At 35.9% G+C, this 26682-nt stretch overlaps 1 protein-coding gene across 1 annotated transcript in view; it reads left to right on the forward strand.

The window, feature by feature from the left end:
- The window catches only part of SEMA3E (semaphorin 3E), a 126458-nt gene that overhangs the window by 66130 nt on the left and 33646 nt on the right, over positions 1–26682 (forward strand). The window contains exons 3-5 of the mRNA XM_085083367.1: positions 5336–5395; positions 8817–8936; positions 24322–24415. Coding sequence (XP_084939493.1) covers positions 5336–5395; positions 8817–8936; positions 24322–24415 — 274 coding nt within the window. The remainder of the gene's footprint in view (positions 1–5335; positions 5396–8816; positions 8937–24321; positions 24416–26682) is intronic.

Below are 26682 nucleotides of genomic sequence, written 5' to 3' on the forward strand. Positions count from 1 at the left end.
AATGAAATCCATTCCCAATTGGAGATTTATGCCTTTTGCTGTAAAATGACCAAATAATTCAGTTCTAGGAAATTATCCCGAAGAAAAACAACTAAATGCTGAGTGGACGTAAAATGCTTTTGCATTGAGACCTGTTGACTGCCAAAGTAATCCAACATTTCCAAAAAACTTAACTTGTGGTGCATATGAGGTATGCCTCCTATAAATCTGTATTTAATAGACTGCATGTTTTCTTCAGGTTCAATTCTCTTCAGCTTTCAAAAAGAATATAACACTAGGAGGGTTGATTATAGCTTTTCCATGTAAGCTAATAGCAGTTTATATATATCTCTACCAAATTATTTTAAACCCATTTTATCCTCACGAATTTTCATATACACTAAAAAGATACCTGAAAAAATAGGGTAAAAAACCTTCAGGGAAGAATACTGCTGCTGTCACTCTTGCATTGGTGGGGAAATCCAGACATTTGGGTTGAGCTCTCAAATGTGGCACAAACCTTTCATGTTATGGTGGACAGAGACAGACTCACTTCTCTATTTGTCAAATTGTGTTTCCTTTGCCTACTTTGCTCTTTGTATCTCTCATTTAATACATGCAGAATATATTGTATTCTTGCTTAGAGTATTTAACACATATTGCTATAAGTTTTTTAAATAGTTACTTAGATGTCTTGTTTCTATGTGAAGAGTGCCCTAACACTAAAAGCATCAAGAATAAGGGAGAATATGAAATGTGAGTATCAGTGTTTACAGAGAATTAGAGCCATACAAAGCACTCAAAACCTTGTGTAAAGCCAAAGCTTTGTAGGCACATTCCACTTAACCTTTGCTTTCCCTAAGAGCTTGTTCCCTTTGCCACCATATTTGGAATAAAACCTTACACATATTTAAGATTTGATCCAAAGCCTTAAAGGCTTGTAGTGATCTAACAGAATGATAGAGAACTTTCTTTGGTATCTGGTGCCAAATTTGTTGTTAAAAACATTGCAATTCATTGTAATTGGTGCGAGATAAGATCTTTGTTGACAGCAAACCTGAACCAGTGCCAGTAACTCATCATCACTGGCCAAAGAGCTCACAGAGAAAGGGGGACCTTTGCTCCTACATTTCGTCTCTTGTTGGAGTGAAAATAAACTGCTCTTCCTATATGCCCACAAATTCCTTACAGATAGCTTCTGCTTCAAGAGCCTTATGAAGATCTGAGTCTGAAAAGAAACCTTCCCACTTCTGTAAATGGGCTTGTGCAGGCAGATTTCAATTGTGCTGTTTCTCATGTAGTTTGAAATGGCTCCAGATTAGGTTTTATATCTCTGCTGTAATAAATTATAGAGACCTCCTTATATATGTTGCCTCTAGTGAAGCTCCATTTCCACTCCAGAGATGGCTGAACACAAGTCTGCAAGAGCAGGTCTTGGTTGTGTCTTCTTTGAGTGCTGTGTAGGAAAGTGCATAAATGCAAACTGAAATAAAAAGTCCACAATTTAATGAGTTTGATTATCCATTGGATAACCTTCCAAGAGGGAAGGTGGCTATGTATTTGTTGATAAATATATATAATATCCAGTCGTCAGCAGATATTTTAAAAGAATTTGTGCTTCAGCCAAGCACAAGTTATCTGTTAATTAAGCACTATTTATTGACTTAAACTGGGGACAGGATGGTTGAATTGCTTAATTGCTCTGTCATACACTATAGTTCAGACTTGATCACACAGTAGTCTATTTTGGCCTGAAGTGCTATAAAGCTCATATAATTTCTTTAAATTAGTTTTCAGTAGAGATACCATCCTCTTTTTTAAGGCTAGTGGCTGAATAGAGAAGATGCTTGGAGACACTAATTAGCATTATAGCTCCAATTAAAGTTTCCCTCATATCTGTTCTGCCTTACAACTCTGTTTTCCCCCATGAGGAGTACATTTAAAAGTACATTTTCCCTGTCTTTAAATACAGTGCTAAAATTACATCATCCAGGTCTCAAGGATGAGAATAATGTGGTGCAAGATAAGAAAACATTGCTAAGCAAGGCATTTAAATATTTAATTCACATTAACCTGAAGGTATGAAAAATTATGTCCAAGCCAATTGTTCTGTCAAGCCTGCAGCCCAGTGAAATATATGCCAGTGTGATGCTATTCCAGTCTATATACCCAGGGAGATTTCCAAAAATACTTATTGATAACTTGCCAGAAGATTGTAATTCTGGCAGAGAATCAATTAAAAAATTAAAGCTAGTAATTGTCACAACTCTAAAACATAAACATCAGGAAAGGTAATACATGGCAGGTTAGACTACTGTTGCAGCTGATTAATATCTGGATTTTCATGCAGTGCAAACACATCCTATGTTATGCTAATTTGAAATTTGGTATGATAGCAAAATCTGACATGCAGAGATTTTTTGAGTCTCAATTCTGAAATACTCTTTTAGCAATTAAAACTGAATGCTTATTTATGTTAAAAGAGCCTCCAAGAGTTATGAGCTTTAAAAATACTTTCTGGATAGAAAAACTTCTTCAGGAGACACATATCTATAACTAAAGTCATAATTCAGACCCATGTACTTCAGACAACTAATATGGACTTGCCTTGGAAGTAGGAAATTTGCTAAGAGCATCTAAGGTAGATTCCCACACTGCTGCACAACCTCTAGTTCTGCCCTTCCACTCTTCTCTTTTGAGACCCCACCTGGAGTGCTGTGTCCCGCTCTGGGCTCCCCTGTGTATGGAAGATCTGAACCTGATGGAGCATGTCCAGAGGAGGGCCACAAAAAAAGTCAGAGGGCTGGAATATCTCTCCTAATATGAAGAGAGACTGAGAGAACTGGAGGTCAGCCTGGAGAAAGCTCTAGAGAGACCTAATGCTGGAGTTTCAATTTGTAAAGGGGCCTTAAAAGAAAGACAGAGAGTTTTAGCAGAGCCTGTGGGGACAGGACAAGAGACAGAGGTTTTAAAATGAAAGAGTGTAGATTAAATTAGGTACTAGGAAGAACTTCTTAACTATGAGAGTGGTAGACACTGTAACAGAAGTTGTGAATGCTCCATCCCTGGAAGTGTTCAAGGTCAGGCTAGGTGGGGCTTTGAGCAACATTTTTTAGTGAGAGCTGTCCCTGACCATAGCAAGTGTTTACAGTAGTTGGTCTTTAAGGGTCCCTTCCAAACCAAGCCATTCTACAACTCATGGTTTATTCTATTATTCTGTGCCAAGGACTAAATAATTGTAGCTCCAGTGCAGCTGCTTTTTGACATTCCAGAAAAAGCAGGAGCATTGGGTTACTTCTTTGTGTTTTTTCTCTTAATTCTTTATATATACTTAATTGAGTGTATCTTAAGTGGAAAATGTACATACAAAGTGTTTTCAACAGCACTGGGACTAAGTCTCGAAATACAAAAATAATCACCTACACACAGTGTATTTAATATCAGGTTACAGAGTCAAGTGTTTTATTCCCTCAGTGGTTTCTCTGTTCCTAACAGCCACCTACACCTGGTATGGGAAAAAGCTCCCATTTCAGCCTACTAGGAAGAGCATGTCTTTGGTAAGTGAGAACTGTGGCTTCATAGTTTTAGCCATGGGAGGTCTTCTAGGTTTTTGGGTTAAGGACAAGCTTAACCCAAGCTTCATTCAGTTCCTGACTAGTGACTAAAATAAATGGCTGTGGACCCTGAGTTTTGAAGTGAATGAACCAGGAATGGTCTGAGCAGGATGACTGGATGAGTGCCCTCATGGGAGTCCAGCAGAGTTCAGGTGCCTTTCCAGGCTACACAGCAGCAATACAGAGAACAGATGAGAGTTATTCTTCATCATTCATAGATGACAATAAGACCATCTGACTGAAAACAGATGTTCTGATTAACTTGGCTTTAGATGGTGTGAGACCTAAACACTGCCAGGGCACTGCTGATTTATACTCAGCTTGCCCCTGACCAGGACCCCCAGGTCTCTTTCTGCAGCTCCTCTCCCATCCCTCATTCCCTGATCTATACACAAACCAGGGTTGCCCTGTCCCAGGTGAAAAATCCAGCACTTGCTCTGGTTAAACTTGATACAGTTGGTGACTGCCCAGCCCTCTGATTAGTCCTGGTCTCTCTGCAGGGCCTCTCTGCCCTCTAGAGAGTCAATAGCTCCTCCCAGTATATTTTCATTAGCAAATTTACTTAGTATTCCTTTGAGAATCAGCTCCAGGTCATTAATGAAGATATCTAAGAGAACTGGGCCTCTTGCTTTCAGGCCCTAGGCATCTAGGATTCATAATTTATCCCCATTTGTCTTGCAATTAAATTTTCTAATAATTTATCCCCAGATTTTTTTCAGATTAGAATTATTCTGAGAAAACTAAGACAGTTCAATGACCAAAAAAAAAAAGGGGGGGAGGAGGGGAAGCCTATCAGAACTTAATTTTCAAATGTTTGCTAGACAGAAAAATAATTTGTGATTGGAGTATTGTCAAAAATGTCTTAATGATGACATCAGTTTTTTGATATTTACTTGGTTTCAGGCAAGCCCAATACCACTGACGTGAACATGTTTTTGTTTTCACTTTTAAATATTCCAAGAAATTAAGTAATCATTCCAGTCTGCTCAGTCATTGCTTAATATTGTTTTCATCCAAACAAATCATGCATCTGGAATGAAATATAATTGTTATACAGTAGGTAGCTGAAAAAAGTCTTACTTGTGTAACTTGGCTTGAGTTCTAGTAAATGACTGTGAAGAGCTGATCCTACTCCCATGAGGTTCATTGCTGACCCTTTATAACTTCACTGTAAATCATTTTCTTTCCTAAGTGTCACTTCAAGCAGGAAATCAGTAGATCAAAATTAATAATGACTTTGAAAATCATTGACAGTTTAGCATAGATGTTTCTACTGAATTTATATAAAATGTTCCTTGCATGAACTTCCTTTAAATCCTGTTGATTACTAATAAGTTTGCTGTGCTACTCTAATCAAAACAGTTATGTTTCAACAAAGGAAACGATAAATGTCTTTTGTCTCTCGGGAAGGCAAGGCTTGGGGGGAGCTCCTCACAGTATTCCAGTACTTAGGTATTTAACTGGCATCTCAAAGAGGACAGAGGCTCTCCCTTCACAAGGAGCCAGGGATGTGGTGGAGTTTCTGTCTCTGGAGGATCTAAATATGTGTAGGACAGAGTGTTAGAAAATCTCATTGAGGCTCCTGTTCCCACTAAGGGCTGGACCAGATGATCTATTGAGGTCCCTTCCAACCTAGGCTGTTCTATGGTTTTATACTTCTGTTCAGAGAATCTTTCACATGAGAAATAGTGGAAAAGCTGGATTGCCATGATCAGAATGCCAATTATTTTTTGTTTTCTCAGATCCACTGGCCTAGTACACCTCTGCAGGCAGAAGAATGCATAATTAAAGGAAGAGATGCTGTAAGTATCATTAATTACAGATCCAATGTACTTTAATTGCACCAGTGGCTGGTCCAAAACAAGGATTCAGGCATCCCTAACTGGAGAAAGATTAAAGTACAGATATAGATTTAAGTGTTGCAGGTTAAAACCATGTAACTACTGTGAACACACTAAATTATTAGTTTAATTGCTCTCCACACCAGCTAATAAACAGACACTGCACACTTTTGATCATCTGAACTTTCTTTTAATTCTTTTCCTGGTGCTATCAGAGAAGGTACCTAAATAATTCTCGTTTTCCATTTCTATTTCCTTTTCTTTTCATAGAATCCCTTCTCCATTTTCACATTCCAGTTTATCTTTAAAATTCACATTCTCTAGAATACATTTGGAGAAGCAGTTATATTTTTAGTAATTATAAAATACACTCTAATTTATGTTGTTGTATGAGTTTCATGTTATCTGAATAAAAATACTCTGTTTTAATGAGCCTCAGAACTGTTCTGTTCTTTTGATTCAGTGCCCTGATTGTAATCAGTTCCTAGGAAGAGACCTGAAAGCTCACTGACATCCAGCAGCTGATATTGGCAGCACAGGATGAAAGTTCCTCTGGATGGGAGCTCTCTTTAATTTTGCAATGCACCAAGCTCATTATCTGCACCTCATAAACACACAGCGAGTCCAACACCTAATAAATCCCACAGCTGAGAGAGCTCACACTGAACCAAAGGATCTGAAAATTATGATAGTTTTACAGCAACAGTGACAGGAATGTGGGACACACAAGGGCACACACAAGCTTTTCCCACAAACACAGCAAACAGCAGCCTTGACGATAACCACAACATATTCCCAGTAAGATTAGGAAGCTATAAAGATTTCTTCTGAAGTAAAAGCTTGAGAACTGTACAGGGAATTGGTGAACCAGGTTGTAAAGTAGTGATGATAATAATAATAAACCCTCAACTTGTAACAGTCACCTGGCCCAGAACTAATTCTTTTTGAAGATTCTGAAGAGGTCATTGCAGTTTTTTAGGTTACTTTTGTATCCTTGATAATTTTAGGCGGCTTCGGTTGAAATCAGTGCTTTTCTACAATATCTGAACTTTATGTTCGTATTAAATGAATCCCAAATCCTCATTATTTGGCCTTTATTTAATACTACCTGTCAGCATATGCCATTATTAATTAAAGCTCTATCATATTTTCTTCACCACTGCATGGTGGGATATATTTTCTGATACTTTGACAATATTATTTTGGTTAAATAAGTTCAGAAATAGGTACTGTTGTTTCAATGAAAAGATATCCTCCTCAGACTCATTAGTTTCTCTAAAACCCAAAATCTTTTGTAATTCAGTTTTTTCTTCAAATTTGCTTTGTATGAATGTATGAACTTAAAGAGCTTCATGTGTTTCCCACATTTCTCTGCACCATGAAGGTTTGGTGTAACTTTTACTTTTGTAGAGAAAACCAGAACATGTAAATAATTAAAAGATTCCAGAAGCAGAGTCTTTAAGAAAAATACATTAAAATTTTAAAAGCTGGAAATATTGTAATACCAAACAATATTATGATCCTCACGTGAGACCTAATAATATATGGACTATGTGAACGAGTAACACTAATTAATATCAGGGAAACCTTAGTAATTTTCATCAGCATACTCTGTATTCAGTAAATTAAATTGCTCAACCTGAAAGGAATCTAAATTAGAAACAAAACTTTCATAGTAATTTTCTTATCACCTTCATTTTTGTAGCAATAAACCAATATTGACTTAATAGTATAATGTCTTATAATCAACCTGTTGTCAATTTTAAGTTCTTAATGCTATATTTCACACTGTAAACTCTCAGAAAAATATTGCTCTATTTCAAACTTTTTTCCTTATTTCCATGCTGTTCTTTTTTAATTTTCCTTTGCAAAAGATCTGTTACTCAAGGCATAGTTATTAAGGAGAACTGATAATATTGCAATAAGCTTCTCAGCATTGAAGTACTTCACATGTTCTCTGCTGCCTCTTTCTGTATAACAGAACAGTCCACTTTTACAAGCTTGTATAACCTTAAAAAGTTATCAGTTCATGTTGTAGCAGTAAAACTGCAAGTTCTGTAGTCATAAGCATTTTCAGAGCTTGTAACAGACTTAACAGGACAGTTAAAAAAAGGCTTGTCTTAACAACACATGCATACTCTTAAAATATGGCCATGCTTTTCTGATTGGAGTGAAGCCAGGGAAAAAAAAATCCTTCAGCTGTCATCCAGGTGCTCTCACACCTGTTAGCCTGTGGTGTGAGAGTTTTCAATTACTCTGAATTGCTTTATCAGAATTGGAAATCATTCAGATACAGAAATCAAATTCTGTAGAGATGATTAACTCCTCCACACTGAGAAGTCTGAGATGAATAAAATTCCACAGATCTATTAATATATCTATGGAGCATCCTAAAGGCAACCCTAGTATTTAATTAACTGATATAGTATAAAGAAGTCTTATTTCAATGCCCCCTTGGATGATGCATTTCTTCCTTGCTCTGTGCACAGTACATTATTAATAGGGTTAGCAGCAATCCCTCATTGCCTGACACTTCCCAGAACAGCACCTTTTGTCATCTGTTTATAAATGATCACGTCTAATCATTTGGATGGGTTTTTTTTTTCCCTATATTTGGTATCTTCCTCATCCTGGAGGTTTTTCTGCAGTACTTTTCAGGCATTCCTATAAAGGCACGCAGGAGAAAAAAAAAAAGTGTAGATTTTTCCCAAAAATCAATGGATACTTTTATCTCACTGTCTCCATTTCTAGTTTAGCACAGGAATAATGGCCCCACATCTCAAAGGGATGTTTGAAAATGTTTTAATTGTGATATTTTTGAAACTGCAAATACACTAATGAGTCCCAAAGTATTGCCCTGGGGGATATGAATATTTCTTCTTCAAAGGGGTTTAAACAGTGGGAACAGACAAAGTTTGTGTCTATACAGTATAAAAAAATATTGATTAACAATTAATTATAAAAGAAATTAATGGTGCAGTAAAAAAAATGATATTTTTCTTGAGACAGAAGCTGTTTGCTGACTATTCACATCTTATGCTCTGAATCTTATGTCTAGTGTATCAAGTAATACTTAGTAAAATATCTATTTAGATTTTCAGAATATCACAAAGATTAAAGGAGCACCAAACTGTGTTTTTATAACTTAGCAACTCCTAAATGTTTCAGTATCTAAAATAAAATAGAATCAATTAGTGCTCTAAACTTGGTTTTTTAAATGTAGAAATGCCCATCCATGACACTGGTGGCACAGAGTTACTAGCATGAAGTGAAATAGAATAGAAAGATTCAATATAAGAACATCACCTAAGGGCAGATAAGATACTAAAAAAATAGTAATTTAAACCTCATATTTCGCTATGTTTATTTTCTACATAAATAGGATGAATGTGCAAATTACATCCGTGTCCTTCACCGATTCAACAGGACCCATCTGCTGGCTTGTGGAACAGGAGCTTTTGACCCTGTCTGTACTTTTATTAGAGCTGGACATCCATCAGAGGTAAGAAATTAGGTTTACAGTGGTGATATTTTCGGTCTAGATTCCAGCAAAGCCTCTGTGGTTAAAAATAAATATTTAAGTTCAATTTCTCACAGTTCTCATATGAACCATGCAATAACTATTTTCCCTGATGAAATGTAATGCTGATTGAAAATTTAGTTTGTGTTTAGAGGAGCTGACTAATATTTGAAAGTATATTCTGGAAATCTAAGCAAAGAGTTCAAAGATTTTTTTCATCTTAGGTTTTTTGGTGTGTTTTTTACTTGATAGGCTGATAGAGTAATTCTTAACAAAAATATTAAATATTTTAGGGGATTTTAGCTAAATCTATGGGGGTTGGTTTTTTGTTGCAGTTGTTTATTGGGTTTCTTAAAAATTAAATAATACATCATATATCAAAATATGTGTTAGTTTGATGGGAGATGGAATTTCTTAAAACTTTTTTGGTAAATTCAGCTTCTTCATATTGGTCCTGTTCAGCAAGTGCATGTAAGCTCCTTAACTGTGCTTACAGCTGAGTGGAATAGTACTGCAGAGATCAGTAAGTAGAACAGATAGCCAATATTGTGAATATATTTCTTATGCAAAATCAGAAATTGTCTGGACTTCTCAGAAATTGTGATCCTTTCTGTCTCAGTGATATTAGAACAGGCTTAAAGATTCGGCAGAAGTACCAACCCCTCATTTTAAATCAGCATGTAAGACTCCTTGAGCATTGAACCTGGGCTGCTAAAGGCTCGTGTGATGACAGCTGTAGGAATTGGAGCAGGGATTCTTGGAAATGCACTTTGTGAGGTGGGACTTAATAGATGGAGATGATCTACAGCCCAAAGACGAGATTGCTTTTAACTGGCAGGTGTCAGGGAGGTTGCTGGTCAATGTTCTCATTTAGTTGGTTCACAGGATGTCTCCTGGAAGAGCTGAGCATTTGTCATGGAGCTGATGCTAAAGCACCATCCAAAAGAATTCTTACTTTCCCCTATGGCCAGGAGCTCTTGGCTTTAATAAATATTAATTACAGATATAACGTGTTTTTTTTAAAATGTACTCATACAAATCAACTAAGGGATTAGTTTCTGCTAAATGTTTTTGATTAATCTTTTCTGAGTAACGATGCATAATTTTGACAAAACAAACTAGGACAACATCACCAGAAGCAATCTCCAAGGATCCAATTCATGCTGTGCACCACCAACTGCTGTCAAAATGAGAAGCATCTCAGAAGTTGGGACTTCAGCACAGCACTTAGAACTGTATGAATTGCAGAAACACACTGTGTTCTGAAAATCAGAAAGGAACTAGATAATAAGCAATGTTAATATAAGGCAAATTTGCATGCCTTCTTTGCTCTTCTCACAAGCCTCCTGTCAGGCTTCCTGGTACAGTTTGAAGGAAGCAATGGCTGTATATTTAGGAGCACTATTTTAGAATGCATAAACAACAGACTAATAAAAATAGAAGCCAACCAAACAAGTGAGAAACAAGATATATATAAGACTGTGTGGCCCATGATCATGCCCTTATCTATCACTGTCCTTCCTTCCCTTTTTTTGTTTATTATTCTCCCTTGTCACACTGAGGTTCTAAAATTTTACCCACGCTGAAATCATTGGAAAATTTCCTTTTTTTTTTGGTTCTGTAAACCAACAGGAAATATATTTGTTGCACTAATAAGTAGCTATATTATTTCCTGTTATCTCAAAAACTGGCCATCAGGATTAAAAAAGACAGGTGCCATATATATGGTAGGTTAAAAATAACGCATGGTATGTGGTTGAGTGGGCAAATTGTAATCTTGCTTTCTTTGAGTGATAAGGATGTGGTGTAACTGCAGAAGTGAAAGGACAAGACCCTTCTTCAGAAAACTGCAGTTCAGTCTCTGCTGATCATTCTGGTCAGAGTATCCTCTTCCAAAAACATCTGATTACTGTCCCCTATTTCTTCCACCTCATCTATCTGTTCATTTCTGCACTGTCTGACTGTCACTGAAAGGAGAACAGCAAATGAAACAGTATTTAAAATATAACTCTATATCTCTTTATATCTCAAAATGTCTGAGTATCACAAGGTATGTTTGAGGCTTGTACACATTGGAACAATGACGTTCCTCAGACGTGTTGAGGTATAAGGTGTGTGATGTAGGAAAGGAGGAAGCCCTTATGACAAACTTCTGTGCATCCAGATAGGTAACTAACACAGTGTTTGAAGGTAGAAGCAACCTGTTGGAACTAAACATCCAGCTAAGGCTCATGATCTTGGTGATCACTAGTCTCATGGTGCATTTTTTTGTAGGGACATTTATTTTGTAGTTGGCTTGCAACAAAAGTTTACATAAAGTAATCCATTTCTGAATAGCCATTTGGTAAGAAAATGAAACATTTCTGGTTTTTCTTTGAACAGTGAAAATGTCCTAAAGACACTATCAGTCATACTGTAGGCATCTTGATTTAGCATGGATTTATGAGGTGCAGTTCAGTTTATGAAAAGGAACATTCTGCCTCCTGTATAAAATCTTATATGCTTATACAACCACAAATTCATCTTTGCCTATCAAAACCAGGTTTGAGCTGTGTCTTGCAGAACACTGAGCTCTTGTCAACAAATCATGAAGCCAAAAAGAGATTTTTGTCTCCAAAAATAGGCAGAATTTGATGGCCTCATTGGCAGATCTTAGCATCTTAGAACTGCCTTAAAAACAGAACCTCTAATGTTCTTCAAAAACACAGCAAAAATGTCATTTTCCCAATCACTCTGTAAAAAATATTAATCTTTCTATGTAGTAATGGAAATGTGTTTGGAAATCTTTCACACGCACGTTGTGCTATGATACATTGCATAGGATTAAAAGCTCTTCTCTGCTTCCCATGGTTTATGGAAATTTAATGACACCATGCATTTTGTCTTAATATGTTGATCAAATAAACCAACAAGAAGTAAATATTGGTTTTATTTAATTCTACATCAAACTTGTGTTGTACCACCAGAGTATAACCAAATATATTTTTCTAAATCAAATTACTTGCAAATTCTATTATACACTATATATCAATTTGAAATATTAAATATATAATGGTTTACTGCATTCTATTCCAATATTGGTTTCATTGATTTCACTTTGGAATTCCAGGCTGTTCACTTTAATAAAGCTGTTGTCAGTTGCTATCTTTCTAAAAATATATAATCACAGTCACTGACAGCAGCTTTTTATCTTTTTCTCTGTATCTAATTACTTTGACTCTGATCAATGTTGCTTTTCCAAATTTAAACATTTCAGCAAAATAGCCCAATGTTTTTCTGCCATTTAGAAATAAATTAGAAATTAGGGAAAATAGGAGTGCTGACTTTGCAGACAGAACAGCTACTGGTGTTTACAACAGAACATATTACAAAATCTTGTCCAAGAAAACATAAGCAAGTTAAATGCCAGCCAGTAAGTGAGTTCATTATCTCTGACATCACGCAATGCTTCCAAATGTCAAAAATCAGTGCAGGTCAGAAAAGACTGTGTTCTTCCAATTTTTGTTTGTATTTCATCCAGAAATGGAGGAAAATTCATTAAAACAAACACTATTTTTCCTGAAGAAAACAAGAGTCAGACACTCTTTTGCACCCCAAATTTCTCACATGGAATTGCAAATGTGTATTTCCATGTTCTCTGTGAGAGAAAATCTGAGATAAGTCTTCAAACCAGATATAGAAGATGAAGAAAAGTGCGGAAAATATAGCTTATGTTGCTTCTATTTTGCTTCTATTCTCACCAAATTGACATTTGTCCCTCTTGCTGTCTTTGATGCCAACAAGGCATGGTGGGGCAGAGAAGGGGGGAAAGCATCTGCATTTAGTCTCTTCCTTTTGCATTTCTACAAACTCCTCAGTTTTGGCAGCAGGTGACAAATGCTGAAAGAAGTGCTTTCTGTTTCAGTCTGTGTTTATCCACATCTAGTTGCTAGCAGAAGAGTGCTCCAGCACTGTTCTTTGTGGCTCAAAATACCCTGGGTGGATTTTGATGAACTTCAGATAAATCCAGTTATCTCTCTGCAGTCAGGTAATGATTTTATCTTTATGAGTTATCTATTCAGTAGAGCAGCAGGTTGTAGGGGAACTCTGGAGACCGTCCAATGATCCAAACTGCCTTATTCACTGACTCACAAAGCACATTTAACAAGTCCACATGGGAATTTCACCAAATACAGCTAAAAAGTTACTCTGCCTCCATAGGACTTGCAAAATAAGCAGAAATTCCAAAAGAAAACAATGTGTAGAAACAATAACCCAAGTTTTTGCAAGCTGTGTGGGGACAAGATAGAGCTGATTCCTGGAGAGAAAGGCATCTCTGCATGACAAAACCTGTTGAGGGAATTAAATTTATGGGAAAGAACAATGCATGAAGAATTTTTCTTCCAGAACACACTGTAAATTTTTAATACTTACATGGAGCTGGCAGAATGCCATTTTCAGTGCCTCATTTAATCTAGTAAACCGCCTGCAGCTGTATTTCTCCACTTCAGAGGGCTAAAGGACTAAGCCACCCTTTCCACAAAATGCACTGGTGGTTTTTGGGAGTCTCCCCTGGGTGTTCCTAATCTGATGTATTCCTTATTATGCTATTTGCTCTTCAATTAGCCGAGTGAGATTCTGCTTATCAGGGAAGACCAACTTTAAATTCTAAGTGTTTAGTCCTGTTGGAGAGGACGTGCCTTTAGTGAGCAGCAGGTGTATTTGTTTGCTTGTAGGAGAGTTCAATCAAGTTGGAACTTCTTCTTTCTAATCTACATTGCCTTTAATATTTTGTTGAGTGTGGGGAAGGACACTTCTTTTCCTATATATTTTGTGTTTCAATGTAAAACCAAGATAAGATTCATTTGTGCAGTAAGCCTTCTGTTTACCCTCTACACCAACCAAATGTAGGCAACATGAGATCCTCAGCTCTTGCTTTAACAAACTAAAGTGAATTCACATGCAAGTCACAAGAGAATGAGCCAGTCATATCTCAGTTTAACTTTGACAGGATAAATCTTCTTCTCTTGACCAGCATTTGGTAATGTCATCATTCTTCCAGCTTTGTTGAGAAGCAAAATTGTAAACATATTTATATCTATTATTTTACAATAATAAAGTTGTTTCTGACGTACTTTTATAATCAAAACAAGCAATGACCTGCCAAGTTTCTCTATCTCCGTGCTTGTTCCTATTACCTCATCTCCACTCTGTTTTCAGAGGATTAAGGAGGAGAAACATCTGGTTTCACTGACCAAATGGAAGTGGGTGTTGGTCAGTTCTTCATTAGATAGAATGTGTGACAAATTCTTGTCCTGAAAATTGGTTAGAGACACAGCATCCTCCTGCATGGGTGAAAAGCCACCATTTAGAGCACCATCCACTAAATAGATACGAAATTCTGTCAAGTGGGCAACACGTCATAAAATCTTTTACAGAGGGATTCATTTACATGATCTAGTCTGTTTACATCACAGACTGACAAATTGCGCCAAAACATCCAAAAGTCCACATTTCATCTAGATTAAATTATTTCATGTTCTGGAACTTGAATACACACATATTTCAAGAGAGGTGAAAATGGTACCTAACTTAGAGAGAAAATTAATTAGGTGAAGACAGTATGTATGCTCACAGCAAACCACAAAGGTGCTGTGCTGCAAAAGGGAAAAAGAGGCAACACTACTAATTCTCTGTCCTAAATATTAGCTGTTCTAATATTTAATTACTTTTGGTTATAGGAAATAGCCACTTATTCAAGGTTACATTTTTCTAACTTCAGCTTCCTGTCATTTAACCTTGATATGCCTTTGATAGCAAAGTTGAAAAGTCTCCCACTATCTTTTCCACATCTTTTCCTCAAGTAAGTACCTATGCACAAAGATCAAGCCACCTCTTCACTTTTTTTGATAAGCTAAATAAATATAGCTCCTTAAACCTCCTATCACCAGGATTCCTCAATCTTATTTGTGTCCTTTCTGTGAACTCTCTGCAGTATTTTCACATCTTCTGGAAGTGCAGACACTGGAATCACACATGCTATTCCATGGTGTGTGTACAGGCAAGGTCACTTCCCTACCTCTGTTTGAGATTCCTCTTTCATGGACTCAAGTGCTGAGTTCTTGGCACGGCAGCGTCTCAATGAGAAATCTCTTTTTGACATTTTGCACTTGACCCAAAGTTCTTCCGTTGAGCACAAAGTTATCCCAGTTTACACACTTAGTTGAGGCACCTAATTATCAGTCTCATATAACAAGGTAAATGAAGATATTTCTAGTGTTGCTTGGCAGTGTCAGCTTTAACAAGGCATCTGGGATATCCAAGATCCTAACTGAGGAACCTCAGTCTAATATGTGAGAGCAGTCCAAAAAAGTATCTGAACTTCCATCTTCTAGGGTGTTCTGTTGTCCTTCAGATATAAACTTGATTCCCTACTCCAAGATACACTACTTTTGGTATGATTGTATCAAAATCTACTTAGTAAGCTTCTGACTTTTAACTCAGTATTCAAAGTATTCCATAACCTGAGCTCTCAATAAACTTTTCATTACTTTGCCCTCCTCAGTCCTTTTGCAAACTTTACTAGAAAAGAAATCATATGATTGTTTAAATCACTATTAAATTTAAAAAATCATCTTTCTAACGAAAATAAAATTTAGGGAAACCTTCATTAAGGGAAACCTTCATTAATGGAGGATTCATCAATGATAACTCATAAAAACTGTACTTGGATATATGCCAACAGTTTGTATTTCTTAACAATTCTACAATGCACATTGTTTATCAAATAGCTGGGTACTAAGTGAAATGCTCTGGAGAAAGTCAAGTGTTCTGTATCAGTGCAGTTGCTCTTATCAGTCACTCTTCCATGTTATAACAGACAACATGTTTGTTTGGCAGTGCTCTCCATCCATAAAATGAGGTGAATAACATTCATTACTTTTGAAAATTGTCTAAATATGGCCATATGCGAAGTGTAAACTCAATTTGGGATATTGGTTGAGTATGTGAATTGATCAGCCATATAAAATGAATTTTCCATCATATTAGACCTGCCCTTTGCAAGATTAAACACAGATGGTCCAGGGAGAATGAATCTATACAGAGGAATAATAGTGTTATCCCAAAGAGAAAGAAATCCTCCACCTGTGTGGTAATTTAATGGGGATAACTGAAATATTGCAGCTCTCATTATAATGATTTTTAGATTCTGCCACCTTTTTTTATGAGGGAAAGTATCTTTTTAAGTGACAGCACCGGGTGAAGTCTGTATCACTGTCTGAAGAGTGGAGTGACTGATCAATAAAGTTATAGTCATCATAACTAAAACCAGAATAAACACTTTAGTTAATATTTTTGCAGGTTTATAAGATGTACCCTTAATATTGTATAATCAGTCTATGATAAATAACTGATATTTTTTCTTATTTGAATTATATCTATATAGAAAAATTAGATTAAAAAGTTAACTAAAAAGAGGTATTGCTAGCAGTTCATCTGGGTCGTCGGGAGGCAGTGGATCTACTCCTCTGCCCTTTCCTCAAGAATGGCCAACTCAGACATCCTTTGCTGAAGCTCTGCAAAAGGGCAGTTGGCTGTCTAAGGCTCCACACCATGGAGACACACAGAACAGCATATCTGAGTTTTGAAATCCATTCCCAGTTCAATGTAGCTGTTGTCCTTTCCATGCCCAATGCATCTCTTCCTCCTTTCATCAACAAAGCCTAGCTAGAAGCTCAAACCTTGGAGCTGCATCTTGCTTTTTTTTATTTTTTCATGACCTTTGTCCCCAGTTGTTATGATAGCAATCATTAGATTAGATCATTAGAGAGGACTTTATGTGGTTTTTGCTCTCACAATCTCGGCACAAGTTCAGCCTGTCAGAATCTTGGAAGAGGAAAAACCTTGGTTAGTAAGGCTCTGTGTGAAGAGTGCACTTCTCCACAGAAATGCCTTCACTTTTGTACAGCATTTGTGGACTATCTTTACTTTCTCTTTAATGGTCATAAGACTATATCACCATATACAGCTATTCATCCATTTTAATTCTAGGGAGCCTTTCTGTGGTCCCTGGAGCTTTCATACATATTAACTATCACATTAGTGCAATCTAGTAATAATTTCTAATGGTTCTATTCTTTTCCATAAGACTCCTAATGAGTTTATGTGACCAGTTCAAGGTCATACAAAGGTGTCCCTTCTAAAATTCTGACCAATGCAATCACTGCTACTGAAATACTGTGAGCTGCTAAGGATGAATGCCTGTGATTTCTATGTGCAGTGCAGTTTTTTTCTTCTTTTGCCAGATTTTTTCACATTCATTAAGTCAGGAAAATATATTATTTCTGTCACTTTAGGCCAGATATTTTGACACAAATCACAAATTGCTAATCCTTTTGCAAACTCAGACAGCAGTCTGACATAGCTCCAGATTTTAAACACGTTTTCAGATTGGAGCCCAATGTGTCTTAATCATTTAACTGTGGAATAAAATGCACAGACCTGAAAAATGCATCTGAATTTTTGGGGAGGATTTAATGTCTGTAATATTTTATGCACTCTCATCCCATAGGGCGATTGATCTTTTCAATATGTCACTGGATAGTAAAGAGGATTGAAAACAGATCCTCAGAAGAAATGCTACCTCCCAAATAATCTTAATTATGTCAAATAGCACAGACCTGACTATTTCAGACAGCTTTTGAGGACTCTATTCTGAATATTGTATCCCCATTTGGATTGGAAAATAAAGTTGAGTGAATGCTGAAGGTATAATTTTGAAAGTTAGTAATCCTCTGATGAGCTTTTTTTGTCAGTGCTTAGATCCTTTTGAAAATTAATGTTTGGATTATTTAAAGAAGATATTACATGAAAAATTCTTCCCCTGTTGGAGCATCCTTGTCTTGCTCACCTATATACCTGCATGCCTGTTTTATGCTGACTTAAAGAGTCTGGTGAGTTGCAATAGGAATTTATTGGTATTATTATTTAAGTATTTGAGGCAGAGGTTCATTTATATAAACTCAGTTATATTCCTCTGGGTTTAGATTTTCAATTTTTTCATTAATTAGTTAACTTTGAATCAATTAGATACCTAGCTAATGTTTGGGACTATATTTATCAGATAATGTTAAAGCACACTTTTCTTAGCACCAGAATTTTGTCTGCTTAAATACGAAGGGCTAAATCATATGAGACACCTTTTCAGGCCTGATCAGTAAGTTATTTTCTGCTGTTACACAAGGACAAACTATTTTGCTGTAGATCTCTTTTACCACGTGCCTTCTTGATGAGGCAAATGTACAGATTAAGGCAGGTCATGGAGTTGAAGGTTCATTGGAGACTTATATTTGAATTATATTTTCTGCAGATTTACAGACATGTTCTGTGATTTTTCAGATTTTTTTTTTTTTAATGGGGAAGTCAATGTGCATCCTTCCTAAATGAAGCCTCTGCTCAGTGTATTCAGTAAGTCTTTCTGTGTTGAAATAAAAAAATTAAGGATAAGTAAGTATAGAAGAAAGAGAAAAGTGAAAAATACTGTTTTGAGAATATACAGAACAAAAGAATATTTGCAAAAAAGCGAATTTATATGTGAATTTGTACTAAAAACATTATAGTGAGAAAGAGAATGGAAATCAAGATGAGGTTTATTCTGTGCATTGCACTTCACCTGTCTTGGTCACAAAATTTCTATGCATTCACTCAGTATTAAGTTTCTTCCCTGAGAAAAAAATCCAGTTGCACCAGTTAAATGTTTTACAAATCTTATATTTGATAAATTTTGTAACTAGTTCCTCATATTAGGCTGTGTGACTGAACATGGCTGTACAAAATGAAATTTTAAAGATGAATTTTTAAGGTTAAACCAGACTTAAAATGTATTTGAATAAATTGTAAAGTACATATAGGCAACAAATATATGCCTTGTTTAGAAACAACACACCTGACATGTTAAATATTTTTTTTAAATTTAACTTTCTACAAATAAACTCTGTTACTGTCTTGGAGATTTCATGATTTACAATAAATTCCATAGTTCTAAAGTCTATCAGTAAAGCTGCCAAAGTGTCTCACTGTGCACCTAACTTTGTGAGGGTTTCAATTCACAGTTTTTCAATGTCACTTTCTTGCTTTGTGACTTGGGTTTTAAGATAGTATTAGGAAAAACCCCAAAAACCGGCATTGATGGAACCAGTGAATCCAAGAACAATACACCTTGTTTTGGGACAAGTGTCTCAGTGTCATTCCCATAAAATGAAAGGGCAAAATTGCAAAAGATTTCAATGTTAAGTGAGTGAAAATTACAAGTGAAAATTAACCTCACAGGTATTGCACAGAGGCTTGAGGAAAACTCCTGAACACGCTGTCCTCAGAGCAGGGATGTGCACCTCCCCTTGCATTCCTCTTCCTCCCAAACCCTCTCCATTTGCAGCTCTCCCTCTTGCTCTGGGCTTTGGGCTCCAGCTCTGATGGCCCTTGGCCAAAGCCCTCTTGACCAGGTCACTCAGTAAGCCAGTCCATCGGGATGTCCTTTCCCTGCACAGTCAGTGTCTCCATCGTGTCCCATCCCTTCCACCTCAAAGAGGACACTGTGACAAAATACAGGGAATCTTTGATTTCACACTCCCATTTTTGATGGTTTTGGAATTACTTGAGTGTAAAAAAGAGTGCAATATATATGACACTAGCACCATTTGGCTTTATTAAGAATTTTAAAAGAACATTTCTTGTAGCTTTGTGCAAGCAGTGCATCTCTATTTTACGCTTTCCCATTCAATTGACTTTGCATATGAACTTTCTTGTTCCTAGTTCTCTTAAAAAAAGTATAAATTACATGTCCTCTAGAAATGGAATGCAACAAACAGCTCTTACATTTAATATTTTTACTCTAAGGCTGAAGAACTATGAGATCATTAAAGCTACAAGTGACTTTTGTCCAGTGCTTTAGAATGCTATAGCCAGTGTTTAAAAACATACTTAGAAAAATCTGCACAGCCTCTCCCTACTGTACTCTAAATATGATTTACTGTCCAGCAAGGTAAGCAACATGGACTTGTTAGGAAAAAACTTGCAAAAAACAAATCAAAACATACCACACACCAGAAAAAAAACCCCAAAAAACCTAGAAAACACAAAAAACCCTACCAACCACAAAAATGCACAGGTCTCCTGGAGAGCAGACCATAGCAGTACTGCTGGAACACATGCACACACAGTTAAGGGTGTAATTAAAGGTTATGGATTGGTTTAAATATCCTTTTAAAAATGCTGCTATGATATATTTTACTTTTTTGTTAAGTGGAAAATAATAAAATTTAAAGTGAAAGAAACCAAAACACCACAAATCCTTACAGAAAATCAAATTATTTTTCTCTCATAAAAATAATATCCGAGGAAAATACAACTAAAACCTCTATATTTTTAAGTCCCTGGTTTACTGAAAAGATACAATCATTGTATCAATGTTCAGAATAGCATTAGATACTTTGCTGAACAGGAATGAAAGTAAGCATATGTTTTAAATTAATCACATGCATAAGTGTTGTCTTGACCCAGAGCAAAGCAGCACTTGGCATTAGTGAAAGCAATTTTCTGCAACAAAAGTTAAGTTCAGTCTTTAAATTTTAATGCCCCGATTGACCTTTTCTTTCACTATTGCTTATAGCCTACATTATTCTTCATTGTCTAAAATTATCAATTCATATCAAGTTAATGGCAAAATGTTTGATGCTTTGGAAACATCATGTATTTCTTTTAAAAGAATGTTATTATTTCAATAATAGTTGAAAGTGTATTATGTTTCCTGAGTCACTGGTATCATAAATCAAACCCAGAATCCCATTTCTATTCTCAAGCTACATGTAGAAACACATAATTCCACTCCCAGCCCTCCATATGTGCTTTTGCTTAGTTTTTACCCTAACCACTGAAAAATGCCCATAAAATAAATTGTGATGTTAAATGGATGTGCTGCATAATCTGTGAGGAAGCTGTCAGTTCTACTCTGACATTTCTCAAGGGATTCCAATGTCACAAACTGCAAGGAGGGTGAGAATTATGGAATTAGCCTTCAAAGCTGATTATTAATGTGTAACGCTTATTTCATTTAAACTGGCATCCCATGGAAGCTGACACATCTAACACCTGAACTTCAGCTACTTGCCCCAGTGATGGGAATAATTTATTGCAACCATGGAATATTTGGCATGCTGTCCTAAAAGGTGAAGGTGGAAAATCTCTCTTGGAGGAGTCATTGCTTACATTTTCAGCAACTGTTCAGACAGTTACATGTGTCTGCAAGCATTTATAAGCTACACATCCTGCTTTATATCAAAACTGGTGAGCTCCTCTTAAAAATTCTGCCAAATTGGACTGAAATCCAATTTTTTGTCTACCTACAGTGTTAACACTAGATTATATATTTAAGCTACAATCCTTACGCATAAATTCCAGGTAACAAATGGATACTATGCATATTGTGTAGCATTTTCCTTTGACAGTTACATAATTAGCTGTTTTAAACACATTCATGTCATGAATGTTAAAAGAGATGGGTTTGTCTTTACCATTGATTTAATCATAGTTCTCCAGGAAATGGTTAACTACATTAGTAGATTTTTCATTGTGCTGGAATGATTTTGTGTACAGTGATGAAAAGTTCTTCTTCATCACCCAGAAGACTCCCGTACTCACCATTTCTCCCTGAGCACCAGTGGTGTTTTACCAAGGGAAGACCAAAATAATGAAGTGTGTTTTATGATGACCGGGTGGGATTATGTCTCCTCCACCAGCAGAAAAACTTGCAGTTTCCATGCCCTATGTAGGATGAAATGTGAGCTGCAAACTATAAACCAGGAAGTGGGGATAATACAACTTCTTCAAGCATGGTTTCAAAACAATTTTCTTCCCACACAGGATCACTTTACCTGAGTATGTTTTTTTCTGTAATCAGTTGTAATTTATTACTTTTTCCTTGCATAGGCACTTCCATTTTGTATTTTACTGTGCAGAAAAGTAAACAGAAAGCATGAAGACCAGAACAATCTATCAACTTTTAACTCTTGGTTTGTCTCTCCACTTACTTCTACATCTTTATTGAACTGATTCACTGACAAATGGTTTAGGTGAGATCCCAGAAGAGAAACCTTTTCATGAGTAACTTTTATTTTAATACCCAATAAATAACATCAGACATTTTTTAGAAATATTTCCTTTACATCAAATTTTTATGCCATTATGATTCCCAAGTCCTTTTGCGTTATTTCAGAAAGTTTTTCTTTTCCTTCCTGAGTTCACCTTACTCTCTTTTTATCCACTGTTGACTCAAAATGTTACAGTATTTAGATTTGAAAAATACATGGTATGTGATGTTTGAAAAGTATGGAATGGGCCTGAGATTTCCACGCACAGGGAAATATTTCTTCATTGTTTGACATTCACCCAACAGCAGAGGGGGAATAGTTAGTACTGATGTGCAATAGTTGCTGATACAGCATAAAGCAATATTCCTGCACCATCAGTTTCTACCCAGGATGGTTATTTTCTGCTACATCAGCTTTAACAACCAGGCACTAACATAGCAGAGTCAGGCCAACAAAGGAGCTTCTGGAGAGGTGAGATTATGAAGGCCTTGTTGCCTCGTGAGTTTTAGATCCATTTCTTAAAATTTGTATGTTTTTTTCCTTTTTTATTTTATTACTTTTTTTCACTGCAAACAAACATGAAACAGATGTCCTGTTTTTCCAGAACTATGTTCTGAGTTGCATCCCATTTTTTATAGAACCTCTATAACTAATGGAAATCTTTCCTTTTGACCAGAACTTGCAGCAAAATGACATGTATGATTTAGACAGTTGGGAATGGAAGACAGGTACATCAGCTTGTCTGATCTGGGGATTAAGATGTGAATAATGCTTTGAAGTGGAGGAACTTGTGACAAATTCAAGATTAACTGTTTTAAATTAAATGCACAGAAAGACTCAATTATTCATCAATTAGTGGGAACTAAGGGCTCTACAACTTTCCACTTTCCTTATATCTTTTTTCTTTCTGTCCTTTTACACTATTATTTTTTTATTCTTATTAATATCTTTCCAGTTTTCCACCTTCTGCTCCTTTGTTCCTTGTCTTTTTATGTTGTTTACTTTTTCGGGAGGGCATAACTGTCTTGAAGCCACCGGAAGGGAATATTCATTTAGCTTGTGAGGCAACTGCTAAATGCTAAAAGTTTTGTATGTTGCAGGTTATTGAGCTTTTTTCTGTGTGAGTACAGAATTATTCTAATAAATACCTGAAAATTCAGGTCTAATAAAACCTGATTTTTTTTACTAAAAAGTCTCTTGGACCTCTTTCATTATGTGTTCTGTAAGGGAGAGACTCAGGCAAGTGCTTCTTAAAATTCTGGGGGATTTGGTTTCCTGTTGCATGTAATTTTATGCCTCACAAAATATTTGTCTCATATATTAGCAATGTGAAACCAAGAGTTTAATGAACAGGTAGATTGCATTTATGCAATATATCGGTATAATCTGCATTTCAGTAGACATTTGAGTAAAACTGTTAGAACTGGAACTGCTATATTATCAAAATATTTACTAGTCACACACTTGATGGCTATGTGGCCTGTTTTTTATCAAGCTTTCATAGTTTTCTCTCTATTTGCCCTTTTAGTCTCCCTATCTCTGTGTTTTGTGGCATGCTGTTCTTTTAATATCTAAATTAAAAATATTGTGCTCTCACTTGATATTTTAATCAGACATTAATGGGCTTTTTTTGTGAAAGCTGAGACAAACGTACCATTGCAAATGAAAATTTAAATTGTAAATTCTTTCTCAGTCTTTACAGCTTTATACAGACAAATTAAAGCAAGTTGCCAATATTTTTTATACTGATATTCTGTTAAATCCACTGAAGAAATCACATCTGCTCTGGGGATTCGTTCCTAAACATACTTCTATGAAGAAGATATATAAACATCTCAAAGCTATGAAGAGAAGATAACACAGTATGATATATTTAACAACTACTGGGAAAAAAAATGTTTAAAGGGGGAAAACACATTCCATGGTGAGATATCTATTCAATGTTTAGATAATTTGGAGAGAAGATAGAGGAATCTTCCCTCCCTACTCCCACAGAAATGAAATAAGTGCAATTTTAGTGCATATTTTTCTGATTGTTTTTGGGCAGTGCACACACAGAGGTGATTTGCAGAAACCCAGAGAATTTTTACTAGTCCATCAGTGAGCAACCATAATTGTGTATTCTCCCTAATGAAGTCAATCCTCTACAAAGGTATAACAAAGTTAAAGCTTGTCTCTAAGGACTGTGTTTCTTTGCCTGTAGGGTTTATGGTGTTCTCTGTCTTTTTTTTTTTTTTTTTAAGGATCATCTGTTTCAACTGGAATCGCACAAATTTGAGAGAGGACGAGGCAGGTGCCCTTTTGACCCCAGTTCTTCCTTCACCTCCATCTTAATTGGTAATGATCTTTATGTCACAAACTTCACAGTCCTGTCAATCTGTCAGTCTGAGTCTCTTTCTTCAGCACACCAAAGTGTTGTCAGCTTTCCATTGCAACCTTCCACATGTCAGACTTAATCCTCGTGGTGCTGCCCACATTAATATTACATTCCAGGCAGCATTAACTGCAGCATGGGTGTCTCACTGAGGTGAGATGTTGAATGACATGTGCCATCGTGAAGGTAATTGATTGTTGTGTAATTATGGAAATAGTAATTTCCTGCTTTCCTTAAAAGCAAAGAAACATGTCTGGCTTAGTCATTTACACCACTTTTGTTTCCATCTACTGAGATGAATCTGAGAAACAAGCACCCTGTAAAAAATGTGAATTTAACTGTTTTTATATCAAGCTTTATTGTTTATATAAATTGCCATTTTTTAGATGAAAATATTTTTTTCCAATGCTGCCTTATAACAAACTATTGCAGACTGGGGATTCTGTGTTAGAAGAGTTGATCTTATACTCAATGGATATAAAAATAGAATTCAGTCTAATTCCTGCAATGCCAGGAAGCTGTGCTGAGATAATGCTCCTCTGTGCCTTGCTGGGAAGTGTATCACTATAGGACTGGGATCTTTGAAGTTGTGATTTAGCAAACCATATGGGTTTTCCTCAAAAATGTATTCTTAAAACATTTTGTGAGATAAAGCAAAGACAGTCTTGGCACTATTGGCTAAGTGTACATTGACTAAAAATAGCCTGGAACAGCAGGTAAAGTGTAAAAGCTAGATGGAGTTAGGGAGTAGCACAGTGATTTCTGGGTTTAGGAAACAAACATAAACTGAGCATTCAAAAGGAATATTCATTAAAATAAAGAGCTAGAAAAAAGAGGCTAAAGATTAAATAAATTTCCTACTTTGCAGGGATAAAAAAGAGGATTTTAGGGCCCTTTTGGTATTTACATTTGTCTCTTCGTCTTAAAATCAGACAGCTAAATTCTCTGATGATTAACTACAATGGTATGGCTCATCCATGGTAGTGATGAAGTATTGGTCATGAGTGACAGATGTATTTTTACATGCTAGGTTTATTTCTTCTTTTACATTAACAAATTAATTACAAGAAGAATCTTCAGCAATGTAGTAATGCCAAATCTTTCACATTGCAGCAATTAATCAAAATAGTCCTCATTGCCATTAAAAAAAATTAAGTTAGAGCTCTAATTCTTAAGATTTAGTAGGTTAAGAAGTCACAGAAAAATGAGAAAAACATGCTGTATTTGTCCTGACCTTCCAAAATCCATGAAGCATGGATTGTCATGCTTTTATCCCACCCTTATTTCTAATTAGTTTCTACAGTTTTTGACATATTCCAGTCTCAGCTTAGCCTGGGAACAAAGATTCAACCCATGGAATTTTCTGTAGGCTTGAAACCTCATGGTCTAAGCTTGAAGTCCTTCTCAACCTTTCCTTAGATAGAACTAAGTAAATTAATTAACCTGATCATGTTCCTGCTGTGAGATCAATGTGAATTTTATTTGCTTAAATGCAAGCCAGGTTCTCCCACTGAGAACTTTAAGAGTTTGCCTGAATTATGGGAGTTCCTATGGATCCTCATATTTTTATTTGAAGAAGAAAACAATTAAATAAGCCTGAGAAAGGCTGACTAGAGTATTGGAGCTCCACTGACAAAGACTTATAAAATCAATCTGATAAAACTAACAACTCTAATGTAGCAAGATCAACAGGAGAAAATAATATTTTTATCAGATGACTGATACACTGAAAAGCAGACTAACTTTTATCTCTTCATCAAAACTTAAAAAGTATTTAGAGGCTATTTTTCTAGCCATCCATTAGGAAATTCTATAATTTCAAGTTATCATGAAATGGTATTTTAAAAGCATATCAATTATTCAAAGATTTTATTATTTTAATTTATTATTTTGTATTTTAGCTATTGAAGATAAACACTTCCAACACTAAAGATTATCTTTAGGAAGTTTGAATTTCCATGTATTCTATTTTATTCTACCAACTTCTACTAACCAGAGATACACAGTTCTCTGAATAAAATTCTGCACCTTAGACTCCAGGATGTATATCCTTTTTCTCTGCAGGTAGCCAGTTGAAAAGGGTAGAAGACCTAGATGCAAACACAGTGAATACTAAAGAATCTTTGAACTGACATCTGAAAATGAGACAGGCTTCTAATGCCAAATGCACCCTGAAGGAAGGGATGCTCCTTCATTCAGACAAGCATTGAGTTCAGCTCTTCATGGCCAT

This window comes from Lichenostomus cassidix, chromosome 1Aa (genome assembly GCF_008360975.1).
Source record: "Lichenostomus cassidix isolate B80296 chromosome 1Aa, HeHo_3.0, whole genome shotgun sequence".
In the NCBI taxonomy this organism is placed as follows: Eukaryota; Metazoa; Chordata; class Aves; order Passeriformes; family Meliphagidae; genus Lichenostomus; species Lichenostomus cassidix.